This window comes from Crotalus tigris, unplaced genomic scaffold (genome assembly GCF_016545835.1).
Source record: "Crotalus tigris isolate CLP2741 ecotype Arizona unplaced genomic scaffold, ASM1654583v1 scf7180000018322.853269, whole genome shotgun sequence".
Taxonomy (NCBI): Eukaryota; Metazoa; Chordata; class Lepidosauria; order Squamata; family Viperidae; genus Crotalus; species Crotalus tigris.
The window spans coordinates 755046-767738 of NW_024096942.1; the positions used below are offsets into that span (position 1 = coordinate 755046).

At 44.6% G+C, this 12693-nt stretch overlaps 1 protein-coding gene across 1 annotated transcript in view; it reads right to left on the reverse strand.

The window, feature by feature from the left end:
- Positions 1-4307: 4307 nt before the first annotated feature.
- GC (GC vitamin D binding protein) overlaps positions 4308-12693 on the reverse strand; it is a 49210-nt gene continuing 40824 nt past the window's right edge. Inside the window, exons 8-12 of the mRNA XM_039350342.1 lie at positions 10659-10861; positions 8794-8926; positions 7383-7477; positions 7147-7288; positions 4308-4432 (exon numbers count right to left, since the gene is read on the reverse strand). Of these exons, the coding sequence (XP_039206276.1) occupies positions 4412-4432; positions 7147-7288; positions 7383-7477; positions 8794-8926; positions 10659-10861 (594 nt within the window). The 3' untranslated portion in view covers positions 4308-4411. The remainder of the gene's footprint in view (positions 4433-7146; positions 7289-7382; positions 7478-8793; positions 8927-10658; positions 10862-12693) is intronic.

The window sequence follows — 12693 nt, forward strand, 5'->3', positions numbered from 1 at the left end:
CAAACTAGAATAGAATAGAATAGAGCTGGAAGGGACCTTGGAGATCTTCTAGTCCAGCCCCCTGCTCAAGCAGGAGAACCTATACCATCTCAGACAAGTGACTGTCTAGCCTCTTCTTAAAAACCTCCAGTGATGGAGTGCCCACGATTTCTGAAGAAAAGCTGTTCCACTGGTTGATTGTCCTCACTGTCAGGAAGTTTCTCCTTAATTCCAGGTTGCTTCTCTCTTTGATCAGTTTCCAACCTTTGTTTCTTCTCCTGCCCTCTGGTGCTTTGGAGAATAATTTGACCCCTAGCACCGACGATGTTACCTACTTTGACTTATGAAATGTCTGCAAGGAAAGAACCAAGCTCAGGGAGCACCAAGGACCCCCCCCCTTAGTGTCGTTGTATCTTCCAACCCCCCAAGAAACCCACAGAACGCAAGAGGGTAGAAAGTTATAAGGTTTGATAGACGGTGCACTACTGCCACCCGCAGGCTGAAAGAGGAAGTATTTTGCTATGACATAATTCTAGGTCGACGTCTATTCCAACTGGTTGGGGCAAACATTTCAGAAATAATTCTGGGCTTTATGGTAGAGCTTTCCCCTTGTATCCCTTTAATGTCGATTCCTTCTTTTTTCTGGGGTAGAGAGTAAAAAAAAAATAGGGAAAAATCAATAACAGGAGGATGGAGGAATATAACACAAAATGTTCTTTTAGGAAAAAGTACTCCTGAGCGTGAACTTAAATGGACTCCAGAAGATGGTAGAGGACAGGAAGACCTGGAGGAACGTTGTCCATGGGGTCGCAATGGGTCGGACACGATTTTGCAATTAACAACAACAACAACAACAACTCCTGAGCATTAAAAAAAACCCTACGTATTTCTTTGGTATGCATTTCCTCCCCTTATTCTTAGGAGAGGGTTAGAAATGGAGAAGAATTCAATTCTATGAATCAGGCCTCCAATCAAAGTTTGAAATGTTATCAATGTAGCATATAATAATAATAATAATAATAATAAAGTTGGAAGGGACCTTGGAGGTCATCTAGTCCAACCCCCTGCTCAGGCAGGAAACCCTATACCATTTCAGACAAATGGCGGTCCAGTCTCTTCTTAAAAACCTCCAGTGTTGGAGCATTCACTGCTTCTGGAGGCAGGTTGTTCCACTGGTTAATTGTTCTAACGGTCAGGAAGTTTCTCCTTAATTCCAGGTTGCTTCTCTCCTTGATTAGTTTCGATCCGTTGCTTCTTGTCCTGCCTTCAGGTGCTTTGCAGAATAGCTTGACTCCCTCTTCTTTGGGGCAGCCCCTGAGATACTGGAAGGCTGCTATCATGTCCCCCCTCCTCCTTCTCTTCATTCAACTAGACCAAGGGTAGGCAACCTTGGCTCTTTTATGACTCATGGACTTCAACTCCCAGCTATGCTGGCTCAGGAATTCTGGGAGTTGAAGTCCATGAGTCATAAAAGAGCCAAGGTTGCCTACCCCTGAACTAGACATCCCCAATTCCAGCAACCGTTCCTTATATGTTTTAGCCTCCAATCCCCTAATCATCTTTGTTGCTCTTCTCTGTACTCTTTCTAGAGTCTCAACATCTTTTTTACATCGTGGTGACCAAAACTGGATGCAGGATTCCAAGTGTGGCCTTACCAAGGCATTGTGTGGTGGTATGCTTACTAATAAACCACAGTACTTATACTAGGATTACTGGGGATGCAATGGCTGAGTGGTTAGAGACACTGAGCTTTGTCAGCTAGACCAGGCAAGCTCCTGTTCCTTGCTTCACCTCCTATCCATCTAGCACAGTGTTTCTCAACCTTGACAATTTCAAGGCATGTGGACTTCAACTCCCAGAATTCCACAGCCAGCATTGCTGGCTGTGGAATTCTGGGAGTTGAAGTCCACATGCCTTAAAATTGCCAAGGTTGAGAAACACTAATCTAGCAGTTTGAAAGCAGGCAAATGTTGGCATGCAATAAATCCGTTCTCAATTTTTGAAGGCGCCAAGATCTTTTGAAGAGGCAATTTTGTTCCTCAGACCAGCTGGTGATAAAGATTAAACACCTTTCTACAATGAGGACAGCTGTTCACTTGTGAATGGGTGCTTCTGTAAAATCAGTTTGAAATGGAAAATACGGTCCAGACTGGAAGATCAGTCTAAAAAAAAAACCAGCAACGTCTCTGATGGCTGGGAGATTTCAGTCTGTTTTTTAATGTGCAATCTAATTTTCCCTGTCTGTGTTCAGGTCAAGGCAGGAATTTAACAAAACATATATGGTGTGGGACAGGGTGCTTCCACTTCCAGACCAACTAACAGAATAAAAGAGTTAGAAGGGGCTTTGGAGGTCTTCTAGTCCATCCCCCTGTTCAAGCAGGGAATTTGGGTTCGTTTTTCTTATAAATTGGTTTCCTGTATAATTTTTTGGGGGTCACTTTTAATTTGTTTTGTTACTGAATTCCCTTTCCCTTTTAGTTTAGTTTGCATTTTAACGTTTGAGGTTCAAATAAGATAAACATATTATAAAAAAAACATTTATAGAATCCTGAATGGGGAGTAGCAGAGTATATAAGGGCTAGCTGGGTTCACAAAATCATTTGTCTAGGCCAGGGATAGGCAATCTTGGCTCTTTTATAACTCGTGGACTTCAATTCCCAGAATTCCTGAGCCAACCATGCTGAAGGGAAAGGGAGAGTTTCCAAGCTGAGCCAGGCTGGCTCAGGAATTCTGGGAGTTGAAGTCCATGAGTCATAAAAGAGCCAAGGTTGCCTACCCCTGGTCTGAATTATTCACATCTTGACATGTAATAAAGTGAAGCTTCTAGGCCAGGGCTAGGCAAACTTGCTCTTTTATGACTTGTGGACTTCAACTCCCAGAATTCCTGAGCCAGCATGGCTCAGCTTGGAAACCTCTCACTTTCCCCTCAGCATGGCTGGCTCAGGAATTGTGGGAGTTGAAGTCCACGAGTCATAAAAGAGCCAAGATTGCCTATCTCTGGCCTAGGCCTAGGCCGCTCTATGACTTGTGGACTTCAACTCCCAGAATTCCTGAGCCAGAATGGCTCAGCTTGGAAACTCTCCCTTTCCCCTCAGCATGGCTGGCTCAGGAATTCTGGGAGTTGAAGTCCACGAGTCATAAAAGCAGTGCTTTTTTTCTAAAAAAAAAAAAAAAAAAAAGGTGCCGGAACTCACACACGTCATACAACCTGCCTTGCCGACCCTATAAGGTTCCGTCCAAAAAAGGTGCCGGAACTCCGTTCTGGGCGTTCTTTGAGAAAAAAAGCCCAGCATAAAAGAGCCAAGGTTGCCTACCCCTGGTTTAGACAAAAAATGGGGTTGGATAGCTTGGGCTATAATGTGATAGCTCAGCCATTGTCTGAACCTGTTTCCATCATGGTAAGTCATATTATGGTTGAGAATACAGAATACAGTACAGACTAACAGAGTTGGGAAGGGATCTTGGAGGTCTTCTAGTCCAACCCCCTGCTCAAGCAGGAGACTGTATACAAATGGATGTCCAATCTCTTCTTAAAATCCTCCAGTGATGCAGAACCTAAAATTTCCGGAGGGAAGACGTTTCACTGATTGTTTCCACTGATAAGAAATTTCTCTTTAATTCTAGGTTGGTCCTCTCCTTGATTAGTTTCCATCCATTGCTTCTTGTCCTGCCTTCAGGTGCTTCGGAGAATGGCTTGACTCCCTCTTCTTTGGGGCAGCCCCTCAAATATTGGGACACTGCTATCATGCCCCCCGCTAGTCCTTCTTTTCATTAAACTAGACATACCCAATTCCAGCAACCGTTCCTTATCTGTTTTAGCCACTGGTGGGATTCAAATAACTGAATAACCGGTTCTCTGTGTGGGTGCCGCTTCCGGATGTCCATTGTGGGCCTGGGCAACAAAAAAATTAGCTACCGGTTCTGTTGAAGTGGTGCGAACTGGCTGAATCCCACCACTGGATTTAGCTTCCAGTCCCCTGATCATCTTTGTTGCTCTTCTCTGCACTCTTTCCAGAGTCTCAACATCTTTTTTATAATGTGGTGACCAAAACTGGATGCAGGATTCCAAGTGTGGCCTTACCAAAGCAATGTAAAGAGGTACTAACTCTTCACATGACCTTAATACTACCAAAGCACTTGTGTTTTCTTTAACAACATTAAGAGGTTGGCACGCTAGACTGGCCCAGGCTCACTCTTTTTCTAGTTTCCCACCTACCTGACAATTTTTTTTAAAAAAGAGAACGTTCTCAGGATTTGTTTTCTATGCAGTCAATTAGGAAACAAATGGTAGCAATTGGGTCTTTGACCTGAAAAACAGCAACAACACCTTGATGGATTAATTCAATTACAGTTTTTAATTCTTTTGTGTACATTTTGGGGAGCAGGGACTTGGAACACCTGTTCCATCTCCACTTAATCAAGTCTCATCCAGTTAAACTTGACTCATTAATTGCTGTAAAGAAACAAGGGTTTATGTGATGAATATTCTCTAAACAGAACACATTTTACACACAAAACACATATAGCTTCTTCTTAAATGTTTTTCTGAATTCCTAATCTAGTGCATACTTCTTCCCTGGTTTCTGATCCATGTATTAACGAGGTCTGACCATTTTTTGAACCCTGTCAATCAATCCCAATTAACTAACACCTCTCAATTTCAGTGATGGTGACCTGATTCCCCTAGATTAGAGGTCTTCAAACTTGGCCCTTTTATGACTTGTGGACTTCAACTCCCAGAATTCCTCAGCCAGCATGCCTGGCTGAGGAATTCTGGGATCTGAAGTCCACAAGTCATAAAAGGGCCAAGTATGAAGACCCTCTGACCTACATAATTGGGTGCTAAGGGGGGAGGAGTGGTTCATTCATAGCTGATTTAATCAATCTCTATTCTATTAGGTGGGTTCACACAACTTGCTAAATCCTAAACCTCAGTTTGACCAACCATAATAGTAAGATTTGAAGACTAATAACCCCAAATTAAATAAAACATGTAATGGCTTAAGTCAACGACTATAATTTCAAAGTGTAGAGTCTTCTCTCTTTCTTTGATTCTTTGAAATGATCAGAAGACTTAACCTCTGCCGATGCCTACAAGCAGCAAGGGAAAGGGTTTTTGGAATTTTATTGCTGAGCCAGGCCTTTGGATGTCCCCAGTTATTTAAGGATGGAACCAGGAACCCTGGTGGTATTGCAGGCTAACTCTGTCCACTGTCTGGAGTTCGATCCTGATGGGGCTCAAGGCTGACTCAGCCTTCCATCCTTCCAAGGTCAATAAAATGAGGACCCAGATTGTTGGGGGCAATAGGCTGACTCTGTAAACTGCCCAGAGAATGCTGTAAAGCACGGTGGAGAGGTATATAAGTGCTATTGTTATTGCTAAGTTCTCCAAAAGTGCAGTGTGTAGAAGGAGGATCAGAATAACAGAGTTGGGAGGGATTTTGGAGGTCTTCTAATCCAATCCCCTGCTCAAGCAGGAGACCCTATAGTCCAGGGGTAGGCAACCTTGGCTCTTTTATGACTCATGGACTTCAACTCCCAGAATTCCCGAGCCAGCATAGCTGGCTCAGGAATTCTGGGAGTTGAAGTCCATGAGTCATAAAAGAGCCAAGGTTGCCTACCTCTGCCTATACCATTTCAGACAAATGGTTGTCCTATCTCTTCTTAAAAACGTCCAGTGTTGGAGCATTCACAGCTTCTGAAGGCAAGCCGTTCCACTCATTAATTGTTCTGTCAAGAAATTCCTCCTTAGTTCTAGGTTGGTTCTCTCCTTGATTACTTTCCATCCGTTGCTTTTTAGCCTGCCTTCAGGTGCTTTGGAAAATAGGTTGACCCCCTCGTCTCTGTGACAGCCCCTTAGATATTGAACACAACTATCATTTCACCCTTATTCCTTTTCATTAAGCTAAACGTTCCCAATTCCTGAAACCGTTCTTCATATGTTTTAGCCTCCAGTCTCCTAATCATCTTTGTTGCTCTTCTCTGCACGCTTTCTAGAATCTCAACATCTTTTTTACATTGTGGTGACCAAAACAGGATGCAGCATGCCAAGTGTGGCCTTACCAAGGCCTTGTAAAGTGCTACTAACACTTCACGTGATCCTGATTCTATCTCTTTGTTAATGCAGCCTAGCACTGTGTTGGCTTTTTTGGCAGCTGCCTCACACTGCTGGCTCATATTTAAGAGAATGTCCACGAGGACAGCAGTCCCCAATCTTTACAGCTTGGTGGCCCAGCGAGGAGGGGGGGAGAGGGGAACCGCCTCAGTGCTTGTGTAAATCAAGGTGCGTGTGTGTGCGCCGGCCCGCTACTTCTGCAAGTCGAGCTGCGGCACGCACACCTGTGCTGGCCAGCTGCTTTGCATGGCCTGATTCTGAACAGGGGGTTTGTGATCCTTCACTAAGATTTTATTTATTTATTTCTTTATTTATAAAATTTATAAGCCGCCCCACTCCCGAACGACTCTGGGCGGCTAACAATAAAAAACACATAAAACATAACAAAACAAACAATACAAAGACAGTCATCCAGGGGTCAGGTTTTATAAACCCCAGGCCTGCCGGAAAAGCCAGGTCTTAAGTAGCTTACGGAAGACCAACAGGGTGGGAGCGGTCCTAATCTCCGGGGGGAGCTAGTTCCAAAGCGTGGGCGCCATCACAGAGAAGGCCCTCCTCCGCGGCCCCGCCAAATGGCACTACTTGGCCAACGGGGCCTGAAGGAGACCCAGCCTGTGGGATCTAACTGGACGTAGGGAACTATGAAGTAGTAGGCGGTCTCGCAAATAGCCTGGCCCTGAGCCATATAGGGCTTTAAAGGTAATGACCAACACCTTGAATTGGACCCGAAGACCAATAGGCAACCAGTGCAGCTCACGGAGGATAGGTGTAATGTGGGTGTATCGAGGAGCACCCACTATCACTCACGCGGCTGCATTCTGGACCAACTGTAGTCTCCGAATACTTTTCAAGGGTAGCCCCATGTAGAGCGCGTTGCAGTAGTCCAGATGATTTCCTGAATAACCTGAATAAGTTACGGTGAATTGTCAGGTGCGGAATATGAGGTATGGTTATGTTCTTTGTTCAGAAGAACATACTGTACTAGCAAGTTGGCTGGGAGTCCTCATGAGTTAAAAAACTCTTTTGCTAAATGGGGAGAGCTCGGACCTTACCTGTATCCCACAATATATTGGAGGTGCGTTCAGATGACAGCACTTGGTAGCGTAACCAATCCTTTGTTCAAGCAGAGTAGACACCTGATCCTCTGTGTTCAAAGTACCAGCCGGGAGCAGGGTTAATACATTTGCTTTTAGCCTGCAGTTTGATACAGGAACATGTTGGTCAGATAGCCAACCCCTGCGGCGTGACAGAAATCAGATTTCTACGCAAGTAATGGTGGAAACTTTACCTCTTGAGGAATTCCACATAAGTGTGATCTGCATATTCCCCACAAATCTCATTCCCTTTTTCTACCAAAGCCTGCAAAGGCGCTATTGTGGAGTCCTAGAAGTCAGGAGAAAGTAACACGATGCGTTAGTGAAGAATATTGCCACACGATGTAGTATTCTAGCAAAGTTGCCTGATCTATGACAGGGGTTTTCAAACTTGGCCCTTTTATGACTTGTGGACTTCAACTCCCAGAATTCCTCAGCCAGGCACGCCTGCCTGGCTGAGGAATTCTGGGAGTTGAAGTCCACAAGTCATAAAAGGGCTAAGTTTGAAGACCTCTGATCTATGAGATCTGGTCTGATTCCAATTGTCTTCTGTAAAATTGTAAGGAGGTCTGGAAATAAAATATGTCCTGCTTCCCTGAAGATAGCATCTCACGCATGCGTGCCCCCAGATGAACAAGTGACATCATCTGTAGGAGAAAGAGTGGAAGAACCTGGGGTGGAGTTAATAGAGGGATCAGCCTAGAATCCCCACATAGCCACAAGCAATCTAAGTCCAATCTCCCTTGAATTATATTGACTTTTATCTAACTCCAAGCAGGTGCTAACTGTTATTTGCATAGGTTTTAGCAATAAATCAGTTTAATTGGACTTTCACATGTGGATCTGGCCATCTATGCCTGACTCTCTATCTCTATCTCTCTATCTCTATCTCTATCATCTCCATCTCCGTTTCTATCTCTATCATCTCTATCTATCTCTATTTCTATCATCTTTATCTCTATTATCTCCAGTGCTTTTTTTTTTTTAAAAAAAGGTGCCGGAACTCACACACATCATACAACCAGCCTTGCCTACCCTACAAGGTTCCATCCAAAAAAGGTGCCGGAACTCCGTTCTGGGCGTTCTATGAGAAAAAAAGCCCTGATTATCTCTATTTCTATCATCTCTCTCTATCCTCTCTATCTATCTATTTCTCTTTCTATCTCTATTTCTATCTATCATCTTATCTCTATCCTCTCTATCTCTATCTATTGATATCTCTATTATCTCTATCACTATCTCTATCATCTCTCTCTCTCTTTCTCTCTATCATCTCTCTCTCACACACACACTGACATCTTCACATACACACACAAACACACATCTATCTCTACATCTATATCTGTAGGAGAAACAGTGGCAGAACCTAGGGGTGGAGTTAAAAGAGGAATCAGCCTAGAATCCCTACATAGCCACAAGCAATCTAAGTCCAATCTCCCTTGAATTCCTTTGACTTTTATCTAACTCCAAACAGGTGCTGACCCTTAATTGAGAAGATTTCTGAGGATAAGGCTGTTGAGCGACAAATCACTTTTATTTGGACCTTCACACATGGACCTGATCTTTTGTGCTTTGACATCATCTCAGAAGATTCTGAATTTTTACCCTTTCCGCAAAACAACGTCTGACGTCTACTAAGTCACAGCAGTCAGTGGCGGCAGCTTGGCTGGCAGAATACAAAGTAATGATAAGAGCCTCTGGAGCACGGGTATATATCCGAGCCACGTCAAAAATATTTCTGCAAAAGAAAGAAAGAAAGGTAAGGTAGAAAGGTGGAACTTTGGCATCCATTGCAGTCTTGACAGCTACAAATTAATGACAGTAACATATATCATTTTTAGGAGAGATGTCGGAAATGGTATAGGGTCTCCTACAGGATCAAGGGGTTGAAGTGGAAGACCTCCAATTCCTGAACATGGCTGGCTACCATTTCAGACAAATGGCTGTCCAGTATCTTCTTAAAAACCTCCAGTGATGGAGCATCCACAACGTCTGAAGGCAAACCGCTCCAGTGGTAAATAGTCCTCACTGTTAGGAAGTTTCTCCTTATTTCCAGGTTGCTTCTCTCCTTGATTAGTTTCCCTCCATTGTTCCTTGTCTTGCCTTCAGGTGCTTTGGAAAATAGGTTGACCTCCTCCACTTTGTGGAAGCCCCTCAGATACTGGAATACTGCTATCGTGTCCCCCCAGTCCTTCTTTTCTCTAGGCTGTTTTAGTCTCCAGGCCTTTAATCATCTTAGTTGCTCTTCTTTGCGCTTTTTCCAAAGTCTCAGCAACTTTTTTGGTCATGTGGTGACCAAAACAGGCCTTACTAAGGCTTTATAAAGTGGTACTAATACTTCATGTGATTTTGACTCTGTTTATACAACCAAGGATTGTGTTAGCTTTTTTGGCTGCTGCCGCACACTTCAATACTACTACTACTACTACTAATACTAATACTAATAATAATGTTGGAAGGGACCTTGGAGGTCATCAAGTCCAACCCCCTGCTCAGGCAGGTAACCCTATACCATTTCGGACAAACGGCTGTCCAGTCTCTTCTTAAAAACTTCCAGCGTTGGAGCATTCACCGCTTCTGGGGACAGATTATTCCACTGGTTAATTGTTCTAACTTTTAGGAAGTTTCTCCTTAGTTCTAGGTTGCTTCTCTCTTTAGTTAGTTTCCATTGTTGTTTCTTGTCCTGGCTTCAGGTGCTTTGCAGAATAGCTTGACTCCCTCTTCTTTGGGGCAGCCCCTGATATATTGGAACACGGCTATCATGTCCCCCCTTGTCCTTCTCTTCGCTAAACTTGTCATACCAATTCCAGCAACCGTTCCTTATATGTTTTAGCCTCAAGTCTCCTGATCATCTTTGTTGCTCTTCTCCGCACTCTTTCTAGAGTCTCAACATCTTTTTTACATTCTGATGACCAAAACTGGATCCCGTATTCCAAGTGTGGCCTTACCAAGGCCTTGTAAAATGGTATTAACGCTTCACGTGATCTTGATTCTATCCCTCTGTTAATGCAGCCTAGCACTGGGTTAGCTTTTTTGGCAGCTGCAGCACACGGCTGGCTCATACTTAAGTGATTGTCCACTAGGACTCCCTCTCACAGTTGCTACTACTGAGCAAGGTACTCCCTATACTATACCTGTACATTTGGTATGTCTGGCTCCTGTTTATCATGTTTTAAATCTAAAAAAATAAATACATCTCTGCAGGACTTTCTTTCTCATAGAACGGCCAGAACGGAGTTCCGGCACCTTTTTTGGATGGAACCTTGTAGAGTAGTCAAGGCGGGTTGTATGATGTGTGTGAGTTCTGGCATCTTTTTTTTTTTTTTTTTTTTATAGAAAAAAAGCACTGCATCTCTGGGTTCCAGAGAGAATGACTGTCTTCCTCAAATCCCCATGAAATGGTTAAAAAGCACTGCAGGCAAATCCTGTCCCTAGAGAAGGAGAAAAAAAACAGTTCCAAATCCACTTACCGATAAACGTCTATTTCACCACCTTCTCTGCAAACACCTTCATCAATCAAACTGGGAGACTGAGGGGCTTCTGAACGTTTGGCCCACGGGAGCGAGTAAATGCACAAGTATTTTCCCACGTCATCTTTCGTAGTGCAACAGGTTCTGATCCTTTCATTCCCAGCACAGGCCGTGTTGCAGATGTGGGCGATGTGACGTTTGAGCTGGAAGACAGGAGAACATGGCCCTTACGACGCAAGCAAGGCAGGCCGACTGGATTGAGAGAGCTGCATTGAATGGATCCTGACTCCCTTAGAAAACCCCTTCTTTTTGATTTTTTTTTTTAAAAATAAAAAATCAGATTGTCCTCGACTTACGACCACAATAGAGCCCACAATTTCCGTTGGTAAGTGAGAAGAGCCCACCTCCATTCTTCTATACAGGTGGACCTATATGTCTGTGGCAGGGGTGGGCAACCCTAAACACTCAAAGAGCCACTCGGACCCGTTTCCCACAGAAAACACTGGGAGCTGCAAAACTCGTGCGCGCATGCGTGCACGCCGGAGGGGAGGATTGATTAAAGAGTTTAATTAAAAAGAAATAGATGGTGCTGTGCATGAGTTCTCTCTCTCTCTCTCTCTCTCTCTCTCTCTCTCTCTCTTTCCTCTCTCTCTCCCTCTCTCCCCCCTCTCTTTCTCTCTCTCTCTCTCTCCCTATCTCTCTTTCTCTCCCTCTTCCTCTCTTTCTCTCTCTCTTTCCTCTCTTTCTCTCTCCTCTCTCTCCCTCTGTCCCTCTCTCCCCCTCTCTTTCTCTCTCTCTCCCTATCTCTCTCTCCCTCTCTCTTTCTCTCCCTCTCCCTTTCTCTTTCTCTCTCTCTTTCCTCTCCCTCTCTCTCTTCCCCTCTCTCTTTCTCTCTCTCTCCTCTCTCTCTCCCTGTCCCTCTCTCCCCCCTCTCTTTCTCTCTCTCCTTATCTCTCTTTCTCTCCCTCTCTCTCTTTCCCTCTCCCTTTCTCTCTCTTTCCTCTCCCTCTCTCTTTCTCTCTCTCCCCCCTCTTTCTCTCTCTCTCCCTCTCTCTCTCTCTCCTCTCTCTCTCCCTCTGTCCCTCTCTCCTCCCTCTCTCTCTCTCCCTCTCTCTTTCTCTCTCTCTTTCTCTCTCTCTCGCTTTCCTCTCCCTCTCTTTCTTCTCCCCTCTCTCTTTCTCTCTCTCTCTCTCTTCCCCCCTCTCTCCCTCTCCGATCTTCTGGCAGGCTGGCTTCATGCTGTTCTCAGACAAGCTGACACAAATTCTCATTGGGCTGGCTCTCTCCTGCCCTTGGTCTGCCAGTCCTCTTCCCCCACTCAGTGTGTGTGTGTGTGTGTGTGAGAGAGAGAGAGAGAGAGAGAGAGAGAGAGAGAAGGGAAGCGCAAGTGCCTCTCTCTGTCTCTCTCTCTGCAAATGGCGGAGGCTGGGAGCCGCAGGAGAAGGCTGAAAGAGCCAAATGCGGCTCCGGAGCCGCGGGCTGCCAACCTGTGGTCTATGGAGATTTTCAGCCATCCAGGTCATACTTATCCCAAAGGTGCTTTTTCACAAGGCAACTGGAGTTCCTTGTTTTTCTTTGAAGATGTTTCTGCATTTAAATGACAAAGGCCGCTCTTTTGAAGACAGCAAAGTCCACATTTTGGACAGAGAGGACCACTGGTTTGAAAGGGGGTCAAAGAGGCCATCTGTGTCAAAATTGAACAGTCCTCTCTCAACAGAGGGGGGAGGTTTTACAATATTATCTATCTCCGGTCTACAGCACAGTCCTTTCAGCAGTTCCAAGAAGGCTCCACACCCATTTGCACCACTCAGGTGACCCTGAGGACCCAGATAAACCTCCAAGTGGCCTCAACGACACTCTAAAAATGCAAATGACCAGCTGTCTGCAAAGAATATAAATCCTTCCCTTCCCCTCCATCCAGTCAGAGCTGAAGAAGCTTCTTGGAGGAGAAGCGAAACGTCTTCAAAACAAAAACAAGAGAGTCCAGTTGTCTTGTGAAAAAGCACCTTTGGGATTCTCGACGTATGTCCATTTC